This window comes from Phocoena phocoena, chromosome 14 (assembly GCF_963924675.1).
Source record: "Phocoena phocoena chromosome 14, mPhoPho1.1, whole genome shotgun sequence".
Classification (NCBI taxonomy): Eukaryota; Metazoa; Chordata; class Mammalia; order Artiodactyla; family Phocoenidae; genus Phocoena; species Phocoena phocoena.
The window spans coordinates 77,086,709-77,111,257 of record NC_089232.1 but is presented as its reverse complement, the minus strand read 5'-3'; the positions used below and the strand labels follow the sequence as shown (position 1 = coordinate 77,111,257).

Genomic DNA, 24,549 nt, shown 5'->3' with positions numbered 1-24,549 from the left:
CTCAGCGGCCATGGCTCACGGTCCCAGCCGCTCCGCGGCATGTGGGATCTTCTCCCACCGGGGCACGGACCCGCGTCCCCTGCATCGGCAGGCGGACTCTCAACCACTGCACCACCAGCGAAGCCCCACATTTGTCATTTTTAAGAACGATTTTAATCATGTCTAACCCAAAGTTATGAAAAGGTAGGATTTAAAGGTCCAAGGAAGCATTTCTTCCCCAGGATTTCACGACTCAGTTCAGTCATTCCTGCCCTGCTGATAAAAACCAGGGGTGGAAGAGTCATCTCTATGAAGTATTCAAGTCACTATTCATGAGGAGGCTTGATTCTGTCAATTATAATATCTTCCCCAATTCACAAAAGGATGACTTTAACTACAGGTAAATTTAAAGTTTTATTTTTAGAAGTTACACATATTTCAAAAAAGCAATTTCTTTTTATTCTAATTAATATTACCATTAATTAGAATATTAATTGAAAATATTTTCACTTACGATAGTTGAAACCCAAACTTTGTGAGGCCAAAGCAATGAATAACCTTCAACTCAACAAGAGATGCCTGGATACCTGAGGATTCTACTTCCCTTTCTGTATTAAGAAGCACATTAAAAAACTACCACAAAATTTCAGACACTGAAACTGTTCAGCGAATAAAAGTGTATGCATTTGGTATATTCTACTTCATTTTTTTTATTTGAAAAAGCACATGTATGTTAAAATAGTTTTGATACAAATGAATTATAAATGTACCTTTAAAAAAATCAGACTTTGTATTGTTAGTGGAGGATGTTTAAAACATGCGGCACACATTTTCTCTCTCTGTAAATTCTTAGATTAGAAAAGCACAGTTTCTGGACTTCTCATTTACCAATGGATCTCAATTTAAGATTAAATTAGACTCTCTCCCCTCACCAAAAACAAAATCCAGTTTTTCTCAGTAACTACAGAAGTGTCGCTGCTTTTAAAGTACTGTCTTTTTCTTAAAATACTTCCTTTCAATTTCACAAATATTTATTGCTAGCAATATAGGGAATTCTTCTTGTTGGTATCCACGTCTTTCTAAAAAGGTTAGCACTAGTCCTAGTATCAAACATAGAGAATGCAAGCAGGAGTTCTACTCATGTTTTCTTTTTAAAAAAATTCATAAATACCGTTGCTTACAACAGGCTATATTTTATCATTCTAAGGATCACACTTTTTAACAACTCTAAAATCAGGGTGTGTCTTATAAACTGACATCAGCTCCCTATCAGCAGCTGGGCCTTTGGCTCCCAGCTACTTCTCTGCTCCAGGGGGAGCTGTCCTCTGCCCCAATTTCCCCAGCCCTCTCCTCAGCCTGGTCTGCACAGTCCCTCTGGCCTGTGTCCTCTCGGCTGAGCCAGAGCTTGAGACGCTTTGGACTGCAAACTGCGGGACTTTAAAGCAAGCAAGCAATCACGCTGCAGGTCAGGACGCACCAGTGGGTCATAACCCAGTTCCGACACAGGCTGGACACTTAGTAGGGTGGATGATGGTTAAGGGACTCAGAGAAAGGCACCGTGTCAGGACTGGCAGTGCTTTAGTAAAGCTCCGAGAACATGCCTTAACAGAGAGCATCTTAAATGTGATGAAACACAATAATTGAAACTACCGTCCCAATCTGCAATTGTATCTCTAGGGCTGAAAATGACCTGTGCAGGGATCGTGACCAGAGTTCCTACAGTCCTGTGCGGGTCCCTCCTCATTAATAAGCACAAAACAGACAATGAATCTATTGTAAACTGGTCCCTGTTCACAGCCGGCCTGGGCGCCGCCCCACCCCCTGCAATGAGAATAATGTAATATTCTGGAAAAGCAAAACTAACTATAACCGGGTGATCAAATCTTTATTTTAATTCTTACAAAATACTATAGAAATGAACCCAAACGAAACAGATATGTACATGTACGTATGTACAAAATTTTAAACTTCTGAAAAAGAATCTATAAAAGTAGATGGTTAGAATGAAAAACAAACAAACTTAAGAAGATTTAAAACCAGTACTATGAAGTTGATTTTCTCAAAGCAAAGTAATTATAATTTTAAATTGCGGGCTGTGGCCGGTCTTCTAGGCTTATCGTGTCAGATACATGAGTCAGTCTCCATCGCAGAATGTCTTCAGTTTCGTTTTATTTCCCATAGTCCCGGGCGTCTCCCCTTACACGTCTTTCAACATGAGGGTGTGGCACAGTCAGCCACAGTAAATCAACCCTGGTCTTCTTCTTCTCCTTGAGACACAGGTCGGAAAGGCAACGTAGTTTGTCCTCTTTCAGGGTCAGACATTCGAAGAATTCTGATCAGTTTACTTGCTGGAAGTGAACTAGAGGAGGCAAAATTAATTATTCCAATTTCCAAGAAAATTTTTTCATAAAAAAAAAAAATTCTAATACTACCTCATGAAAATATAAGTCTAAATGGCTGCTAATGGGGGGGTATGTCTGATATCTGGAATTCTAGGAGAAATATAACTTGCAATAGGGAAATAAATTTTCATTTTTAAAAATTAACTTCCTGCTAAATGCCATGGGTTTTCAGTTTGGAAGAAAAAGAAAATGAAGGAGATTTATGTATCAACTAACTCTTATTCTTCTTGTCTAGTCAGGAAGGAGTCACCTGAATATTTCCAGTCATAAACCTGAGTACCCACACGATCGAGTGACCACTTTAGAGAAAGAATATCAACGTTTAAGTGACACAGAGCCTGACACCATGGAGGCACCTAATAAACGCTGACTGACAGCAGAGCTGCGTTGTCCATTTAGGAAGACTGCTACTTCTCCGTCAACAGGAAAAGAATCACGACTAGGGAAATCATGAATCGCTTCTCCAGTCGAAGCAGAGTTACTAAAATTACTTTATGTTAGTTGGGTCATGGTAACCACAGAAGAGCAGATTCAAAATAGAAGTATTAACAAGTCAATAATCATATTCAGTTCAACTGCCTCTGTTAATGGGAGATAACACAAACAAAATTTTAAACATCTAATACGGGAAAACTACCTTCGATCTCTGGAACTAGAGTAGGGGTTAATTTTTCTTTTGACTGGTCATTTATGCATTTGCATTTTAAAATTGAGAATATAAAAGATTTCTCACCCCTTTTTATATACTTGATATATATATATATATATATAATTCATAGAAGAGTTTTAAAAAGTTACCTCATGCTTTGAGGGGTAAGCAGGATAAACTGCCTGAAGCGCTGGGAATCTGCCATCTTGAGTATCATATCCACCGCAATTCTCCGGTTAACCATATCCTGGAGAACAGAGGCAGAAGTCAGAGGTGCTGCTGTGTCAATCATGTTCCTGTGAAAGGAGCATTCTACTGGTTGTTATGAACCCCTGGATTTTTATCCAAGGATCATCCATTATCTTATCTATAATACCAAGCAATTCATATATACTGTGAAAGACAGTATCTAAAATTATTAGGGGAAAATAACTGAATAACATGTATCTTCCAGGAATTCCTATAGTCAAAGCATAGCCCCTTGCCTCAAATATACTTAACAATTAAAATAATCAGAAAATAGTCAAAAGATACAACTAGATGTTGCAGAGTGCATCTAATTTCTACAGTAATATTTAATTACTCAAGAGAACAGTATCAAAGATGACCAGTTTCAAACTTACTAAGTCTCTCACGTTTTCCCTCAATGATTAAGGTGTTCTAAAAGCTCCGTCCCCATCACCTTCTACAATCTGTACAATGTGAATCGATTTGAATTTACAGACTAATTTCTCAGCTGAATCTTTAAAATAAGTTAAACAGCACATCCATGTATAGGGAAAAAATGCTTGGTTATAACAGGTTTTGACTACAGGAATTAAACTGTGTGCTTACATTTTCTGAGTTAAATAACAGAAAAAACAAAAGTCAAAGTACCTCTCTCCTCCCTTGGCAACTCCTGAAATTTGAAAACACAGACAAATGAAACCGCGTGTGGCCGTACCATACAGCGTGGCGGTTTAGAACCTGGGCTCTGGAGCCCGACAGGGGCCCTGCACTCCAGCTACACTGCTCAGTGGCTCTTGCTCTATAAATTCTTCCATCAGGCATATCCCTAAAGTAATCTAACTTAACGTTAACAGAAGTGACCGGAGCTTGCCCAAAGTGAAAACTGTCCTTTCAAAACAATGCCTTGGGGAAGCCCATCATTTAATAACAAAGCTGCCAAGGCACCAAGAAATATTTATTCATTTCCACTGGATTGGTTCTCAGAACTTGGGTACGTTTTTCTGAATAATTTCAATGAGGCAAAATGTCACTCTGACTAAGAACCTGTAAGTTTCTGAAAGAGAAAGAAATTGTTCAGAATTAAATTTGACTTATAAGATGGGTGATAAGTCTACATAATAGCATTTTGGACAAAAATATTATATGGAAAGAGCAATCATCTTCTATGATTTGTGAATCAGCTTTGAAGCCAAATCTCAGAGGAATTTCTAACTAATCTTCAGCAGTGACAGCATAGAAAAAAAAAACCACTGAAGGATTATACAGCACTTACAAATGTGAATTCTGATTTGTAAATAAGCATTTTCTAAATCCTAATTATGGGCTAGGCATTAGGAGTTAGAAATATGATTAAGACAGAGTTGAACTTCAAAATTGAAAATTTGGTGGGTGATTCAGACATGAAAATAGGGGATTGCAATAGAATGCAAAATATATATCATAATAAAATGTGTATAATATATAATATTAGATCCTATAAAATATAAAAATAATATAATTGCACGAGTGGATGTCAGGTAGTGTTGAGGGAGCTCTGAGAAGTCCCTAATCCTGCCTGGCAGGGTGGTAGTCATGGAGGCTACATAAAGGGGACATCTGAACCGAGTCCTGAAAGATGAGTCCGAGTGTGACATACAACGAAGAAGAGCACAACGGGCAGAGGCGCAGAGTCTGGAAAATCACAAACAGCTTAGTCCAGCTGAAAAAGTCAGTGGCTACCGTATCATGAAGGGTTTCAAAGTCACCCTTCGGAATTAAACCAAAGATTTTCAAGCAAGTGAGTGACTACAATTAGATTTATTTTAGAACTATAAACCTGGCAAGACAGTGAAGGAGGAACTGAGAAGGGGCAGGATTAAAGTCTGAGAGTGTGGACAGGAAGTGATGACAACACGCGAGAGGCGAGGACAGGAGAGGTAACAGGAAGGAGCAGAGGGCGGGGACCAGGGAGATACTTGAAAAGAGAAGAGATAGGGGTCAGACTTCATGTGTAACGAGGAAAGAAGAATCACAGATAAATCACTGGTTGTGCAGTTAGGTGTTGGGTTGGAAATGGCAATTTGCAACTAATCAAGGAAAAGAATTCAGGAAAAGGAAGGCTTGGAGGAGAAAAATTCAGACTCAGACACGCTGAGTTTGAGATGTGGGTTGTTCACTAGATGGTTTCACAGGTAGTCGAGCACATGGGTCCAGAGAACAAGAGAGATGTCAGAATGATATGCTTAGCTTTGGGAGGGATCCAAACGTAGACAGCAGCCTGTGGGACTGTGTGTGTGTGGGCTGGGGGTAGGTAGAACGTGATATCCAGGAAGATTAACACCACTATGAAAAACAAAGAAGACCTCAAACATTTAAGGGCACCCGAATTAGGGGAGGCAGACTGGCACACGGAGAACGAAGAGGAGGTGAGAAGACACAGTTTAAGAGATGGAAGGTCAGTCTGTGGTCAGTCACCAAATTAAAGTTCTTATGATTTTCGCTAAACAAGCTTTGCTGGAGTATTGTCGTCTAAACCCAGATTACAGTAGATTTAGTAAAGAAGGAGGCATGAAGCAGTAAAGAGAATGGTTAACAGCTGATTTGGGAGGCCCTACTGTGCGCCCGCACCATAGTGAGCACGTTACAGATAGGACCTCACTGGAGCCTCGCTCTAACCCTACAAGGTAGGAAAGGTTAATAATCTATTCTACAGATGAAGAAACTGAGGCCCAAAGAGGATAGATATCTTGCCCAAAGTCAGCTGGGGAACTGGTGACAGAGGTAGGTCTCAATCTTCGGTTTTTTAACTTCGAAGTCCAGTGTCCTCGCTCCCTCCTGTTACACACACTGCTGTTTTGAAAAGTATGGCTGTGCAGGAAGGGAGAGAGAACAGTGGCGAGAGTCAGGGAAAGCAAATGTGGGGAACTGCTTATAATTATGTGTACAAACGGAAGATGGAAGCAAACTGGGGAAAAGGCTGCAAATCCAGGACAGGGTCCCTGCCAGTGTGGTGTGTTAGCAAGGGCGAGAACTGGAATTCTTTGGTTCTTCTCTATCACTTATCACAGACAAAACTATCAGAGCAGGATCTTTTCTGTTATGGGTAAAACTAAAGAGTGAATTGCTTCCTTTCAAAATACACATTTCAAACAACCAAAAAATTAGAGAATTTAAAAGTCAACACTACCATGTAGACATCAAACTCATCCAGGCATCTGAAAGGAGATTCAGCAATGGACCACAGAGAAAGAATGAAGCAAACTGTGGAAAAAGAACGTTCACCGCCAGATAAGGCCTTCATGTCATTGAAAGCGGCTTTGTTTCCCTCTCCAGGCTGAACCTTGAATGAGTTGACAAAAAACAAAGTATAGGAAAAAAACAGATTAATTTCTTTACAAAAAAGATTGGCCACCATTAGAAAGGATGAGTTTATAGTAAAAAAGAAGATTTAAAAAAATCATTTAGTGACTTGGAAACGACATCTATTCTATTCAAAATATTTTAGAGTAAAACAGTGAGCTGTGTAACGGTGGTTTCTGTTTTATTGTGAGAGAATCAAACTGAAAACAGTTTCTCGCCATAACCAGATCTAACATACCGAAAGTCCAAAGTCTTAATAATAAAAGTACCAACATTAGTCCGGTTTCATTTTTTGCATGTAGATATCCAGTTTTCCCAACATGATTTATCAGAGACTATCCTTTCCCCATTGTATATTCTTGGCTCCTTTGTCAAATATTAGTTGGCCAGATATGCCTGGGTTTATTGCTGGGCTCTCTATTCTGTTCCATTGGTCTATGTGTCTATTTTTATGCCAATAGCATACTGTTTTGATTGCTATCGCTTTGCAACATAGCTTCAAATCAGGAAATGTGATGCCTCCGGCTTGTTCTTTTTTCTCAAGATTGCTTTGGCTATTAGGGGTCTTTTGTGGTTCCATACAAATTTTAGGATTGTTTTTTCTTTTTGTGAACAATGCCTTTGGAATCTCGATAGCGACTGCACTGAATCTATAGATAGCTTTGATAGTATGGACATTTTAACAATATTAATTCTTCTGGTTCATGTACAAGGGTTATCTTCCCATTTATTTGTGTCTTCTTCAATTTCTTTTAACAATGTCTTAGTAGTTTTCAGTGTATAGATCTTTCACTTCCTTGGTTAAATTTCCTAAGTAGTTTATTGTTTTTGATGCTATTGTAAATGGGATTGTTTTCTTTACCTCCTTTTGTCAAACACTTTAAGTGCCAAGTTAATCTCTTGCTACTTGAATTCTAGTGACATCTAGTGGTTAAACTGCTTTCAAAGTAATTACTGAATGTCAAAAGGACACAGGACCAACTTAAAGAGGCTCACACTGGCCAAAGAGTAACAGCAGCAATCAATTGAAATACATAACTCTCTCTTAAAAGTTTCTCTTAGTAAGTGTTCATGGGAACAATATAAAAGTAATTAGCGAGATAACATTTTCATATAATTCCCTAAGAAGACAGTATAAGTAACATTTGAAGGAACTCGATTTCATTTTAAGAGAATTCCAGATATACATATATGCACTCAAGTTGAAAAATCAGAGGACCAACCAGTTTTATCATATGTGTTTTAAGAGATACACAGCTTCACGTATTTTCCAAAACACTATTTGAAAAATTATTTGGTTCTCAAGTGAGCATTCACTTATATTTTAATCTTCTAAGGGTTATAAAAAATTCTGAATTTAAACATACACTGAAATTTTATATTTATCATCTGAAGTCTGAATTCTCTATGAAAATCCAAACTCAAAAACAACATTAACATAAGCAGTAAAAAGCCAAACAAAACCAAACACACACACACACACACACACACACACACACACACACACACACACACACACCAGAACAGTAAGAACTAAGAAACAGGATGCAGTCTTTTGCTCCCAAACTGCATCTTGTATCATTCTAATGAATTAAGCCCCAGATAAATTACGGAGATCTAAATTTTATCCCTGGCCTGTTAGTAAACCTATCATGGGACTTCTTATTTGTAAAATGAAGATGAGAAAACTTGAAGATTCTTAAAGCAATAATAGTCTGTTGAATAACAGGAATGATAATGTCAGAAAATCTAGTTTCAGTTGTCTTGAACAGCTATGGCTCTGGGAATAAATTATCCAAACACCTAATATTTTCTTTTACTAGAGTATAATTTTTACTAGAGTATAACTTATATACAGTAAAGAACACAAAGCTTAAGTGTTTAGCTCAAATAATTCTGACATATACGTACACATATACACACACACCTGGGTAACCACTACTGAGATCAAGACAGGACATTTCTAGCATCTCAGCAGATTCCCTGTGTCCTCTCCCGTCAACTACCAACCCCTAAAAGGTAACCACTATTTTGACTTTAATTACTGTAGATAAATTTTACTGGTTTTTGAAGAGTTCTGAAAAGAGGAATTGCTTTAATAGACCCTGCAAGACAGGTTTCTAAATTAGTTCTACCAAATTATACTCCCACTAGCAAGGTATAAGCGTTCCAAGTCCACAACCTCACCCACACAAGGTATTATCAGTCTTGTTCATTTTAGTCACAATAATAGGAGTGGGATAGTAACTTATTATGGTATAAACTTGTATTTCTCTGATGACTAGCGATACTGAGCACTTTTTCATGTGCCTATTCACCACTTGGCGAATTAATGACTTTTAACTGTTTTTAAATGTATTGTCATTCTTTTTCTCAATTATTATTATTCTTAAAAAGTTTTAGATGGGTTCTTAGTTGCATATCTGTATGGCAAATTATTACTTATTCTAAGTATTAAAATGGAAGTATAAAATTTATGGCAACTAAGAATAGTACACAAATATTTGAAAAGTTTGACCCAATTATTTAGAGTGAGTAGCTGCTTTTGACCTCCTGACTCACTTTTATTTCTTTTTATTTTTTTGCGGTACGCGGGCCCCTCACTGTTGTGGCCTCTCCCGTTGCGGAGCACAGGCTCCAGATACACAGGCTCAGCGGCCATGGCTCACGGGCCCAGCCGCTCCGCGGCATGTGGGATCTTCCCGGACCGGGGCACGAACCCGTGTCCCCTGCATCAGCAGGCGGACTCTCAACCACTGCGCCACCAGGGAAGCCCCTGACTACACTATTTTTAATGCTATATCTCACACTCCTCCTTTAATGCATGTGACTGTGATAGAATCCAGACACACAGACTCCATAATTTGAAAGTGGTGGCTTCCTTTATACAAAAGAGGCTAGATCTAGGGATACCTTCCAAAATAAGTAGCACAAAGACAATTACATGGGGTCGAACATTCTTTGAGTAATTCTTTTCTGGCTTCCTACAGTGGGGCCAGAGAATACAGACTTTCTATAATGTCCCACGTAATTTAAAATGCTATATGAATTTTAAAAAGGAACCAGTGGAGTTTAAAGAGAAGGTAAATATTTATCACTGAAAATAAAACTCCTAATTATCACCATAAGAAAATAATGTGGCTGTCTGGGGGAAACAATAAAAAGCTAAAGTAATGGCTTCAGTCAGTAAAATCAATTTAATTTTCAACACTTTGGCAAAGACTATCTTTAACTTCAAAGTAAGTTATTTTGTTTTCCAATGACAACAGATCAAAATATCATCAAAAGAAATGAAGCAGCTAATTCTCTTAATGACTAACATGCGAAGAGTTAAGATACTTACAGATATAGTAAGAGTTTCATTCTTGTGGTCAAAATTCATTTTTCCACAATAGGCCCGCTGAGATAGTAAGTTGTCAAAGTACAATTTGCATCGTAAAGTCAAACACCTTGAAAAAAGAAATTGGGCATATTAAAAAGATTACAGAGATACAGAACTGTATATTCAGCATGATCTTTACACCAGCATGTAAGGCCAGATGAAAATATGCCAAGATGTTAACACTGGTGCCCATTTAATAGGTAAAATTTTAGATGATTTTTGCCTGTGTCTTTATATTTCGTTCATGTCTCCACATTTTTACCACTTCATTTCCTTTTATAATAAACAAACATCTATAAAATGAATAAAGATGTCATCCCATATATAATGAAACCCATTATATTACAGTCAGTCCATATGAATGTATCAATCATTCAACTAATTTATATATCACCCTAATACAGAAGACATGAATCTTGTCCTTGAGAGGATTAAACTCTAGTAGTGTTAAGATAATGGTAAACTGCCTATTCATTTGCCTGTCTCCTCCTAACTTTACAGTAGCAAAAAGGGCAAAGCCAATCTCTTAATCATGTTGTACCTGTAATACCTTACGCACTGTCTAGCACAACGTGAACTTCACTTATTTGTCATATGGCATTCTGCTGTAAGAAAGAGCTTTCCCTTCTTCCTCATTTATTTACTTACCACCTTTCTATTTTTAAGGACGCAGTCACAGATTCTTATTTTATTCATTGGGTTGTCATCCATTACTGTTCTTATTTATTCTGGTCTTCAAATTGTCCCAGATTTTGCCAGTGGAGCCCCTTCAAGCTGCCTATGTCCTTTTATCATGACTCCACATTTTGGGGAGGCACTTCCTTACTTTCTGGCATAGCAAGAGGCTCATCTATACCTTCCCTGCTCTGCTCCGGTATCATCAGCCATTTCTCAAAGGAGCCTTGGTTCCTTTTGTTGCGGAATGGTATGCAGAAAATAAGATCTAGGTGACAGGTGACTGGCTATTTTTCTTGACATCTTTGCTCCTTAATGAGTCTAAGGCTCCTTTCTTCAGAATAACTATCGTTTTATTCTTTTCCCTCCCAATTCCCTTCCTAAACTGTATTAAATCTCCACATTCGAAAATACTGTTAGTCTGAGTTTTCTTTTGCTGCCACAACTATTGCTAGCTGGTTTTCAGAATTTTCTGTTAACTTTTCTTTCTTTCAATACTGATACGTATTCTTCAATTGCTTCCACTCATGGGATGACTAAAAGAGACTGTCCTCATAAAATGGCAAGGTTCTCCAGTGTAAAGAGATAAAGAATTTTAAAAATTTGACCATTTTTATTGTCCTCCCAAGATTGGTTAGCAATATAAAACATGTCAGTGGTGAAGAAACCTATCAAGATAGAAAACTAAATAAGACCAATACCTTTACAGAAAATATTCTAAAATTTTCTGAATAGCAATATGAAAATGAACCCTACTGCTTCTGGAAAAGACACAGTAATAGGCATTAGATTTACTCTTCTGCGTGAAACGACTAGAAAACTGGACAAAATCTATGAAACAAGAGTTTTTGGACTCTGAACATCAGACATCGCAGACAATTCCAGTCAAAAGAATCTCTGAAAGATGGGAAACAAACAAATTGAGCCCTGTGAACGCCCCAAGTTACTTTTATGTTGAGAGTAAAGGGAGTGGAAACCCAAGCAGAGTCCAGAAGTCTTTCTGTTTAGGGGTCTGGGGCGGTCAAGGCACCTCCGGTTCACGAAGCAGCACAGAGAGAGCTCCAGAGGACCACAGAGGCGGGTGGGAGAGCCTCAGGCTGAGCACCTTCCTCCTCAGTGTCCGTGTGAGGATACTGCCCGAGGCTGGTGAGAGGAACACCCAACAGAACCAGAAACAACCCTCGAGGTCACCCAGAGCCAGGAATAGTTCATATTCCCAAAGGCATGAATGGAATAACCTCACAACATATCAACAGAGGACCCAGAAGAACACAGCTGCACAGGTAGGAAAAAAATCAGTCCTTCACCAAAGCCTGCTCTGGTCCCACCTAACAAAACTGCAAGGCAGCCTCAAAAGGATAAAATTAAAAACTCTTTAAGTCAAGTCCTAATAACATGCATATAAAACTGAAATACACATTTCAAGAACTAAGCTATAGTTTAGTTAAGGAATATGGTCAAACATGCAAAGCCCCTTTCTCATTATGGCTTTATTTGAATTTCCCCATACGTACTAGAGCTAAATTAAAAAAAAAAATTCTATAGTCTTAAGATTATAGTTTTTGGTATAAGTACAGTTAAAATGCATGTTACTGAGGGACTATCATGGGGAAAATAGAGGTTAGGTGGAAAGACTAGGGCTGCCTTGGATCCAAGTATATCAAAGGGCAACCCTACCCTATAAACTGTCCTTTATTTCTGTTGCTTGTGATTTTAGCTGAGGTTAACTTATCTCTGTCAACCTGCACATTTCTGGGTATATTAATGACATCCAGTTTTGCGGATCCTGTATTCATTCATTCAACCAATATATATCAAGTTTCTACTATATTTCAGGCACAGTGGTAGGTACTGGGGATACAGCAGCAAACAAAACAGATTCTGCATCCATGGAGCTACACCATTCTAGGAGATCATGGTAAACAGCTGAGAAACTGCCTTAACATGTCCCATCAAAACTCGTATGCCTTAAGAACATGCAATGTCCAAGAGTGAAACAGTCTGTTAACAGAACCAATGAGCTTCCAAATGACCCATTTGAGCATAGACTGAACAGCCATCTATGAGTTATCCAGTAAAGCATATCTAATGCAGTTTAAGTTTAAAAAGCTCACTATAAAAGTCCCTTCAAATCCGGGATCCCAAGCACTACCACCATTTCTTTTCTGAATAAATCATGCAAGTTCTTTTAATTTTATTATTTATAAGCGAGAATGTGAAAACGAAGAAAAAACAAACACGTACAATATGTGGTAATTTTTTTTAATACACTTACCTTCTAAATTGTTGATACGTTTTATATCTATGGGTCATTATTTCTTCCAGTAATTTAATAAACCTTTTTAAAGTCCTTACTTTGTTATCCAGATCAAGATAGGTTTCTCTTGCTTCTTGATATTGCCTATTTTATGAAAAAAATGTTAAGTAAATAAATGCCATTCAATGAAACATAAAGTAAAATCTCAAATATATTTAATAGGAAGAACAGGGAGTGCAGGGAGTGCTGAGAGGGCCCAGCAGTAGCAGGTTTCATAAATCTCCAGACAAATACACTGCCAGAATGCGAGCGTGCTGCCCCGACTGGGGAGAGCTGTTAGCAGGGCTGGGCAGAAACAAAGTGCAAGCCCTAGAGAAGGCAGAGAAGGTAAGTGAAGAAAAGTGCTCAAGTGGGGCCCAGAGTGGCAGATCGTAAGAGAATACCAGCAAATACAGATCTTCTAGCAAGGAAGGGATCACACCAGAAGGCAAGAAATGTTCCCCTTAGTGACACATGCCAGTGCAGGAACAGAAGAACACAGGTTGGGCATTAGGATCCCCCTAGCCCCAGCGTGAACGAGACAAGGTCAAAGAGGCCGGGAAGACACGGCTTCTCAGAGTGCTACTGTGGAAGTAACAGCTCATTGCCGTAGAGAGGGAGAGAAAGATCCTGACAAAGGATGAAGGGCGAACCCTGGCCAAGGCTCTCAGTCATCCATCCCATCCTCCTTCAAATGTCCAGTCCCAGAGAATCCAACCAATTAAAAAACGAATAACAAAAAAAGCACAAACAAAGCACACATACAAAGATATTTATGGGGGGAAAAAAGCGCTGGGAAAGAGCAGCAAAACTCTCTCTACAGACAAAGAAAACTTATTACAACAATGTTGTCACAAAGCAGATTAAAACCGTAATTGAACACGATAAATTAAAACAAAAGAAAACAAAACAAGACACAAGTGCTACCAGGAAGGAACACCTCAAAGCAGAAATGAAAGAACTGAAGGAAAAGATAAATCAAGGAATTCAAAGCTAACAGACAGGTAAACAACAACAGGTTATAAACAGACAAGAGGAGGAGAAGCATGAACTTGCAGAACCCAAGGTGGGACAAGGGAGTGTAGACAAAAAGCAAAAAAAACAAAGACATGAGACAAAATGAGATGATGCATAGGAACAAACAGACAACACAGAAAACATCAACAGACAGATGAGAAATGAGAAAAACAAACAAAACAGGAAAAAACCCCACATAAAATGGTTAGACAAAATAACTAGAGAAGAAAAAGTACATGCAACATATGTATAACTGAAGACCTCTAAAAAGAACATTAGACAACAGAAAATACTTAAAAGTAAAATACCAGAAAACTTTTAACAAGTAAGACTTAAATCTATATATTTAAAAAAAAAAAGCACTGTGTATACCAAGGAAAGGATCACAGAATTTGACATTCTGGATAAGTTATAGAACTTAACAGACGAGCATCATAAACACAGATACTCAGGAGAACGAGGATTTTATACTAGGCTAAACTCTTTCAAACTCAAAAGCTAGAGACAAAGTTTTGAACTCGCAAAAACACAAAAAATATTACTCCTATGGCCATTCTTAAGGAAAAAATTAGAGGACCAATAACTTTTCAAATGGCTAAACAGCCATTTGGAAAAAGATAAAATACATTCCTCACATCAAAAATATTCACAGAAAAAGAAATATAAATAAATGGTCCTTAAGACATGAAAAGATGTTAACCACATTTAATAGAAGTGAAATGCAAATTAAAATTACACTGAGGTGTGTATATATATATATATATATATATATATATATATATATATATTTAGGAAATATATCTATCAGCAAAAAGAATCTACAATAATCACACATTGTTTAGGCTGTGGGGAAACAAGCACTCATTGCTGATAGGAGTGAAAAAAAAGTACAATCCCTAGAAAGGGGACTCTGCCAGAGTGGGGTTTATCCTTTTAAAAAAACAAAAACAAAAACCCCGAACTTATACAAAATAATGCATGTATAAAATTATTTGTTGTGTACCACCATTTATAATAGCAAAAAATCAAGTTAAAACTCAACTGTCCATCAGTAGGAGATGACTAAATACTGTGAAACATAAAAACACAATGAGAAAATGCCTATGTACTGATATGGAAAGATCTACAAAATATAGCATTAAATCAAAGAAAGCAACCTGAAACAGCTTAGTGTACTACTTTTTGTATCTGCAAGGATGAAAACACATACTCATATCATCTTGCCTTTGCATACAGAAACACTGAAAGCATATTTAATAAATTAATTTAATAAAATAAAATAAAAGTGAAAAAATTCATTGTCTGCCCTTTCACATTATATTTTTAAAACATGTAAGGTATTACCTATTTTAAAGAAAAACTTCTGTTACTATTTTTGTTTCTTTCCCTTTTTCCCCAAAGTTTGTGAAAACAGAATTGAGATCACTCCTGTTCCCTGCCTTTTTTAATAAGAAAAATTCTTCATAAAGTTTAATAGCTATAATTTTCTACTGTAATTCAATCATTATCATCCAGTTATACAAGATTTCTAATTTTTTAGTGTTATACAAACTACTATGTATAAAATAAATAAGTTACAGGAATATATTGTACAGCACAGGGAATATAGCCAATATTTTATAATAACTATAAAGGGACTACAATCTATAAAAATTCTGAATCACCATGTTGTACACCTGAAATATAATATTGTAAATCAACCATATCTCAACTAAAAAAAATACTAATGCTGCAATAAACATCCAAGTACAAATTGTTTTTTTCATTTTGGATTATAACAACAAAATTACTTGGCCAAATTGAAATTTTTAAAGGCGTTTAACATAAACTACCTTAAAACTTTTCAGAAAGACTAATAACAATAACATCTAACATATTATGTATCCTATACATTGTTTATTATGGGTTATCTCATTTAATCTTCATTACAACTCTATAAGGTAAGTACTATAATTATACCCATTTTATAGATGAAAAATTTGAGGTTCAGAGCGATTAGATAACTTTCCAAAGTCAGTTTAGTAGGTAACAGAATTGCAATTCAAACTGAGGTACTCTTGCTTCAGAACCCATGCTCTAACTAAACTAGAGCTTCCGTTTTCACAAGTAATATAAAAATATCCATTTCACTGAAATCTCACTGACATGAAATATGTGTTCTTTTCATCTTGATATATATGAAAATGGCTTCTAATTGTTTTGCTTTGCATTTCTTTGATTACTTCTGAAGCTGAATATCCTCATGTCTATATGAATCTTACAGGCAACTATGTTAAAATGTCATTCTGTAATGAGTTCTGTAATAATTCCGAAGGAAAAATGTTTACTATTAATAATACATGTACGAAAGGCTAGTTTAGCTATAACTATATGCCATAGCAACACTTTACCCAAATTTAAGATTGATATATAAATGTTATTTTTTGTCTCACTATTATATATCTATGGATAATATCATAAAGTAGAAAAACGAGCCATCACTTACCTCATTATTTCCTCTCGATCTCCATGACTAGCATGTTCTGCCTGTATCTTTTGTCTTAATCTATTAATTTCTTTGTCTAGAATTGATGCAGATTTTTTTACTTCTATCCGCTCTGGACAGATTTGTCTTGCTTGTGACATTTTCTCCTAAGATAACAGATGTTTAACTTTAAAACTTTTCTTTGATATAACAATTCACTGTACTACTTGTGCCAAAGTATGCAAAATAGAACTCTGAACTTATGTTTAAGAAATGTATCTTAATTACGTTTAATATCATTATTGTTCTAAGCTTTATACTGAGAATACGGTCCAGAGTTGTCATAATCTTCAAGAGAAAATTACATTGGTGTACACACTTTAATAATTTGTAAGAGCTCCATAACTTCCTAGTGAAACAAATTTCAAGTAGCAGTTATGAAAGGTTTGGCACCCAGGGTGCTGAGGTCAGACATAGCATTCTGTGTGTTTTAGGATGGATTCTGAACATCAAGTAGTACTGAAAACACAAAGACCTTCGTGTTTGTAACATATTAAACATAGTATTTATATTCACAACATTTGTAGTACAGTAAGTTTTAAACAAGTAGGGAAATGAATTACAGAGTTTAAATCATTTTCCTAAGACATGTAAAAGCAAAGCTGGAATTCATCTCTTTTAGGTTAAACCACAGTTGCCCTCAACTTACTCTCCTCTAAAAACAGGGCTGCTGCTTTCAGTTGTCAACAAAGGTTATCTAGTAAGTGGGAGCTGAACTGCAACCCAGCTCACACCCAAATTACTCAGAGGCAGGGGAGCATTTTTCTGACATAAAGCTGTATGCACTTGCCAAGCTGGGCATTTAAGGAACTATTTCAGTGGAGGGCGTGCCATTTTCCAAATCACTCAGTGACACTACATGGGGCTGTGGCAGTACTGCCTAAAGTCCTCTTCATGTTGATCTAAGAAGTCCCCACACTCTGAGAGTTCCTCAGTCTTTTCCTCTGTTGATTCACTGAAACAGCTGTTACTTCATACAAAACAGATAGTCATCGGACAACATGCCTATGTTTGGAAAACATGACATTAGGAAAACACACTTTAATAATCATGACTAAGGGTGTAAACAAAACATTAAAAAAAATGATGGATAACCTCTAGTTCTTTTTCTTTCATATCTAATTCTCGTTTCTTTTTATTTAAAGTATCCAAGTGTTCTTTTTGCTTGTCTTCATAATGCCGTTTCCCTCGTTTTTGGTTATCCACTTCGGAATCAGCAAGGTTTAATTCATCCTGTTTAAATAAAACCAAAATAATCTATAAAGATTGCTTTAAAAAATTATCAGCATAGGCATAAACTAATTGACAACTCAATAAAGTGGACAGGATTATGCTGCTTTAAGAGGCAAGTGTTATTAAGTTCATATCCATATGTTTCTGAAGAGAAGTGAAGAGTTTCCCAAATTGAGAAGTCACATTATCATATTAAAGTTCTTGTATGAAGTCTCCATACCTTATGGTGCTCTCAACTTTATTTTGGTAAACAAGGCAGTTTCCTGGGAAGCTACGGTAGCCTGAAAAGACTTAAAACAATGCAAGTGTTGTATATTACAGAGGTACCTGACAGAGGAAACCCGGTTTTAAAAAAAGGTGAATTGGGGTGGAGGAGGAAAAGATGTGAAGAAATTTAACACTGACTTATTTGGTCATCATTTCTGGAGGTGTAACCTCAGAATTTTGAGAACAAAATATAATTGTAAAGAAGCTATCCCAAGTTCACTTTAAAGGGAAACAGTAGTAAACTATAAGGTAAAGATGCATACTGGAACGCACAGCAACCACTGGGAAAAAAACAAAAAAACAAAAATTGTAGCTAAATAAACTAGTAGAGGAAATTTTAAAAAGGAACACTAAAAATTACTTGGCTAATCCCAAAAGAAAGAAATAAAGAGAAGAAATACAAACAAGAACAAATAACAGCTAACCATTACTTTTAAGACGAAATATCAACTGCTTTTTTTTTTTTTTTGCTGTACGCGGGCCTCTCACTGTTGTGGCCTCTCCCATTGCGGAGCACAGGCTCCGGACGCGCAGGCTCAGCGGCCATGGCTCACGGTCCCAGCCACTCCGCAGCATGTGGGATCTTCCCGCACCAGGGCACAAACCCGTGTCCCCTGCATCAGCAGGCGGACTCTCAACCACTGCGCCACCAGGGAAGCCCAAGTGCTTTCTTTTTAAGATTAAGTACAAGCCAAGGACGTGCAGTCCCATTGCTTCTATTTAACATTTATTGGAGGTCCTGGATGGTTCAATTAAAATAAGAAAAGGAAATAAAAAGTATACAGATTGGACAGGAAGAATCAAACTGTATTTAAAAGAGAGATGACTGTGTATAAAGAAATTCCAAAGAAAAAGTTTTTAAATTAATAAGTGAGTTTAGAAAGGTCACTGGATACTAGGCCAATACAAAAATCAGTAATATTTCTATATAGGAGGACTAATTGAAAAATGAATTAAAAATCTACAACATTTACTATAGTACTAGGCACTTAACCAAGAGAAATGAAACCCTATCATACAAAAACCTACACTTAAAAGTTTAGAGCAGCTTTATTCATAAGCACCAAAACTGAAACCATCCAAATGTTCTTTAATAGGTACATGAATAAGCAAGCTGTGGTACATCCATACAGTGGAATTATTACTCAGTAATAAAAAAGGAATAAGCTATTAATCAGATAGTGATAACATGAATAAGTCTCAAATACACCATGCTAAATGAAAGAAGCCAGACTCAAAAGGTTACATATTATGATTCCACTTACGTGATATTATGTAAAAGGCAAAACCACAGTGATAAAGAGCAGATCGGTGATGCCAGAGATTAAGGGCGGGGGAGGTTTGGCTACGAAGGAGCCCTGTAAGGGAATTTGGGAGGGGGGTACGGGGGAGGGATAATAGAACTGTTCTGTATCTTGATTGTGGTGTTGCGTACACAACTTTATGCATTTATCAAAACTCCTAAGTTTTGACTCAAAAAAGAGTAAATTTTACCCTATTTAAATTAAAAGATGATTTTTTTTTTTTTTTTTGCGGTATGCGGGCCTCTCACTGCTGTGGCCTCTCCCGTTGCGGAGCACAGGCTCCGGACGCGCAGGCTCAGCGGCCATGGCTCACGGGCCCAGCCGCTCCGCAGCATGTGGGATCTTCCCGGACCGGGGCACGAAGCCGTGTCCCCTGCATCGGCAGGTGGACTCTCAACCACTGCGCCACCAGGGAAGCCCAAAAGATGATTTATTAAAAGTGCTATATTTAAAATAATATAGATGAAAGAGAAGATCAAGAGCTCTGGAAAAATCCATCACTCAACTCTTCTAATTACTGAAAATACAGCTCTAATCACCGTAAAGATGCCAACGCTGAAGACACATGAGAAAGGTTAAAAAAATTAATTCATGAAATGTAAATGGAAACAAAGCAGTATTTCTAAATGTTAAATATATCACTTTGTACCTGTGACTTTGTGTTCATGTATAATTAAATTAGTAGACCTAATGTCAAGTACACATTTTGATTATTTTGCCTAATAATTTCATATATGAATGGTGACTAAAATACATTTTCCTTTGTTACTGGATTTTTCCCTTGTTATGGGCATCTGCCTTCTATTTGAGTACATGCAGTAAACAAATGTCTTTAAAGAAGGCATAGCCTGGTGAAAAGATTTTATTTAGAAGATGATATATATATATATATATATATATATATATATATATATATATACACACACACATAGCCACCAATTGCAGCAGCTTTCTCAAATACTGATATACAGATTGACTTCTTTATCATCAATTTGGATGTTTTAAAAAATATACAGATTTCCAAACTCCACCTTTGGAGATTCTGTTTTAGTAGGTTGAGAATCCCTGAATCTCAATTTTTAAAATTGCTCTTGATTTAATAACCATCAAATTAAATTTCAGTCGGTCTGTGTTTTGAGCCTAGTACTGGACATACATGCTATGATGATCATGTTCACCCTCAAGAATCACAGTTATAAGGAAAAAGAAACGAACACAAACCAAAACAACAGCATCAAGGGAGACAGAATATTTGGAGATATCCCGAAAAGAAAAAGAACATGTGAAGTATCTAAAAATTGCAAGTATTTACCTCATATAAAAGAATAGATTTAGGCTATTTGCTGACCTAAGAATACAATTTACTGCATCTTGTTTGTACTGCTAAAAATAACTATCACTCAAGGTAGACACTTAATAATATACAGCTTTTATAGCAGAGTTCTATTAAAAATAAACACTTTGTTATATGGAGTATGGAGATACTCTGTTCCTTTACTTTGAGGAGAATAAAAGAAAATGGTGCAATGTATATAGTAGGAGATACTACAGTTAGAAATTGCAATACCTTATGAAACAGAATGGTTAAACACTAAATTTTCTAATCATTTTTGGTAGAAACTTTCAAAATATGTCCACATTTGCTTCAGGGAACCAAATCAGCTTTCTAGAGCCAAAGGGGTCAATTATATCAGGGCAGATTTGTGCTGCTTAATCTTTTCTCCTAGCAACTTTAGAAAGGGAAAGACTTGACATAAAATAGGATGAAAAGAATTTAATGTTCTTTTCTCCACGTTTATCATGGCTTTTGAGTTGTCCTTATATATTTAATAAATTTATATCATAGGTACCATCAAATTTAAAACTAAAAAGGAACCAAGAGAGTATTTCTTTTAATTTCATGTTGTCGACGGTGAAACAGAGACTTAGAGATAGTAAAAACCAGTTAGTGACACTCATCCTGGTTTTGGGGTGAGGACTAGGTTGGATTAGATCTAAAATTAATCCTGATGTAGCCCTAAAAAGTTCAGCCTTTAAAAAGATAGGCTGAGATGCTAGAAGGGACAGAATCATTGAAAAATTTTATTCTCTTTGATGCCTAAATAACCAATTTTAGTTACCTGACAACACTGGATAAATTGCTACAGTATGTATTATAGCCACTTGCTTCATATAACTCTACATCAATTATGAGGTTTTAAAAAGCTATAGATCATTAGATCTTGGAATTTTCAAAAGCATGGTCAGCCTCAATCCAAATAAACATTTATTATCTCTATCAGAAACTGAGAGGCCCTCCTACTCCAAAATGCAGACCATCATTTTTGATGTAGGTCATGCTCCCTGTACAAAAAATTTAATTTGTGACTAAAGCATTAAGTGTAAATCAAAATAAACTGTTCAAAGGGAGAAAAATACTGAAATCTTATGCGATGATTTCAATGACTACATATTTGAACAGAGTATTCCACTCCTCACCACTCCTCTGACACAAAATGAACAAACATCCTGATAGCAAACACATTATATTTAGAAGCTGCTAATATATCACAAAGACAGTTTCTGAGGAATTAAATTCTTTTGTTAGCCAAATATTCTTGGTCCTGTTGTTACCTATTGGGATGGCTATTGGGATGTGATATTGCAAAGGAAAACCCTCTTGGCTACTGGCTGACTGCATGCAGGTTTACTGAAGGACTCGTCTAGCTTTCACTTATTTGCAACCAAGGCAGAGAACTTAAGAACAAGAATTCTTACTGCCTTCTGCCCATATTTTCCGCTCTTGAACTTATCTACACACTCCCAATTCCAGGAGTTGCGTTAGCCTACACGTCCCTAAAAGAACAGAACACAGCTTATCCTTCATTTTTTGTTTTTAATTTTAAGCTATCTGGGACAATTCGGGTGCTAATTATTTCTTTTCCTATATTGTTTTAGCATACTTTATCACTTTGATTTTAAGTTTCCCTGCTCAATCCTTCACCCATTTAAAATTTTCTTTTATCTCATCTTTGTTTTAACTTCACTGCTCTAATTTCTGAGTTTTTTTTTTTTTTTTTTTTTTTAATTTCTGAGTTTTGAATTCTCTCTCTCCTATTCCTGACAATTTTCATACTTATTTTATCTCTTCTTATTCTATTTTGTTTTAAAAACTAATTTTGTCTTCTTTTTCATCTTGGACTTTTTGTGTTTTTAATTCTAATTTCCTGTAGTAACTACTATTTGTCTTTTTCAATAGTATCCTTAGTACTTTTTTCCTTCCTCAAACTTTACTATTAAAATTTTATATTCTTTTTAATCAGTAATTTATCAGTCTATTTCCCCATTTTTTATTCTTATCTCAAATAGAAAAAAAGTAAACCACCTTGCATTACAATAGCAGGCAGGAATCACAGCTCTATGGAAAGCAGCTATAGAGAGGCCACCGCAAACAGAGGAAAGTTGTTTCTGCTCGGCTCCTCCTCTGACTTCCTTTAATAAATTATGTTTTCTAAAATTGACAATGGAGACAATTACAGTAAAGTTCATATGCATGCAAATTCTTTAAAATTTTTAAAATATCTAAATACATTTTGATTCAAAGGGGTAATTTTCCTGCAAAAAAAGGGGGTTATATCGTCAATAAACCTTTCTCCTCTTAAAACATACTATTAATTCTTCTCAATGTCTTATAAATAAAATTTGAGGTTTCGAGAATAATTGAGTTATTCATAAAAATGAGAATGATAATAAGCTACTTGACAACAAAGCTATTAAACGTGGTGAAATTTACAGAATTTAATTGTTAAATAACTTTATTTCCCTAATTTAGTTCCAAAAAGTATGTGCTTTAAAAAAAAAAAAAAGCCGATTGAATTCTAGCTGGAATATAATGCAGATATGTTAATAAATGGGAATTGGGTAGCATTTTATTTCAAGCTGGCTTTTGTATCAACTAATTCTTCAGCTATTGAGGAAAAGTGGGACAAAAGAACAGATAAGCACAGAAACAGTATGGACAGATAAGACGTCCTGCCTCTAGTTCTGAAAGAAGAAAAAATCTCACAAAATAAAAAGGTAACAAAAGCTGTAATCTTCTGGGGGGTCAGAAATTTGGCAATTTATTCTCCTTAAAGGCGTGAGCAGAGTGTTTAATTCTAATTGATCTAATGACGAAAAGCTGGTTTACAGCCCGGTTTTATACAGCTACATTTACATTTAGCCATAAATTCTGTTGAGGTAATATCTAGCTGGTATACCATGTATATAAAACTGAAACATAAAAAATATATATAGTAGAGTAACAATAATACATACCTTAAGTGGATCTGCTAGCTCTGATAGCTGATTAATTTTCTGTTTAATTGCATCATACTTGTTTTCTGCTTCTATTTTCAGACTTTTAAAATGTTCCATATTCTCTTTTTGTTGTTCCATGTTTTTCTCAACCATTTTCATTTTGATTTTATTTTCTTGAGCTTCGTCTTCCTGGCAACATTTACAGAGCATATAGAATTAATTAAAACACTTTTAAGTAATCAAATAGAAAAACAGTACAAACAATTCTAGAAGAGAAGAAACTACAGGCTACAAGTAAATCAGATTAAAGACAAATACAAAGAACAAATTATGATATTTTCATACTCTTAATGGTAAATTGGGAGGTAGAAGAAATAGGTTCAAAAATAGAAAAGGATTACATTTAGAAGACAAACTACATTGTGCTTGAGGTCATAATCAAAAGGGGTAACTTTTATTCTATCTACTCACTTTTTCTTTCAAAATATAATGTATATAAATATATATCTTATGCCAGACAATATGTTAGATGCTGAGTAAACAAAAATAAACAAGACACAGTCCATACCTTTAAGAAATTTAGTCTATCAATAAAAGTAATGAAAGCAGAAAAACACTAAGTGGAAAACCAGATTACTAATAAAAAATGAAGACAAATTCTTATTAGAGTAAAGCTCCATCGGTGCAGGGACTTGATCTGTTTTGTTCACTGTTGTCTCCCTCAGCATTTAACATGATGCCTGGTAGAGAGCAGACAATTGGTAAAAACTGATTCATTTTAACAAGGCTCTGCAATCTATCTAATTCACTACTTATGGTAACCCAGAGAGCTAAGCTGAATGTCATAAAAAGATGTCTAAGAGAAATTAAAATAGAGTAACAAATATGTGGTGAATTGAAACCATTAACTTGGAAAAAAGAAAATAATGCAAAGAGACCAACTTCAACTGACTAAAAGATATCACTAATATTGATA

At 36.0% G+C, this 24,549-nt stretch overlaps 1 protein-coding gene across 1 annotated transcript in view; it reads right to left on the bottom strand.

Annotated features, from left to right (window-relative positions):
- Positions 1–2,223: 2,223 nt before the first annotated feature.
- SMC6 (structural maintenance of chromosomes 6) overlaps positions 2,224–24,549 on the bottom strand; it is a 64,611-nt gene continuing 42,285 nt past the window's right edge. The window contains exons 19-26 of the mRNA XM_065890859.1: positions 23,592–23,762; positions 17,587–17,724; positions 16,453–16,598; positions 12,930–13,055; positions 9,941–10,046; positions 6,425–6,577; positions 3,180–3,277; positions 2,224–2,338 (exon numbers count right to left, since the gene is read on the bottom strand). Coding sequence (XP_065746931.1) covers positions 2,224–2,338; positions 3,180–3,277; positions 6,425–6,577; positions 9,941–10,046; positions 12,930–13,055; positions 16,453–16,598; positions 17,587–17,724; positions 23,592–23,762 — 1,053 coding nt within the window. The remainder of the gene's footprint in view (positions 2,339–3,179; positions 3,278–6,424; positions 6,578–9,940; positions 10,047–12,929; positions 13,056–16,452; positions 16,599–17,586; positions 17,725–23,591; positions 23,763–24,549) is intronic.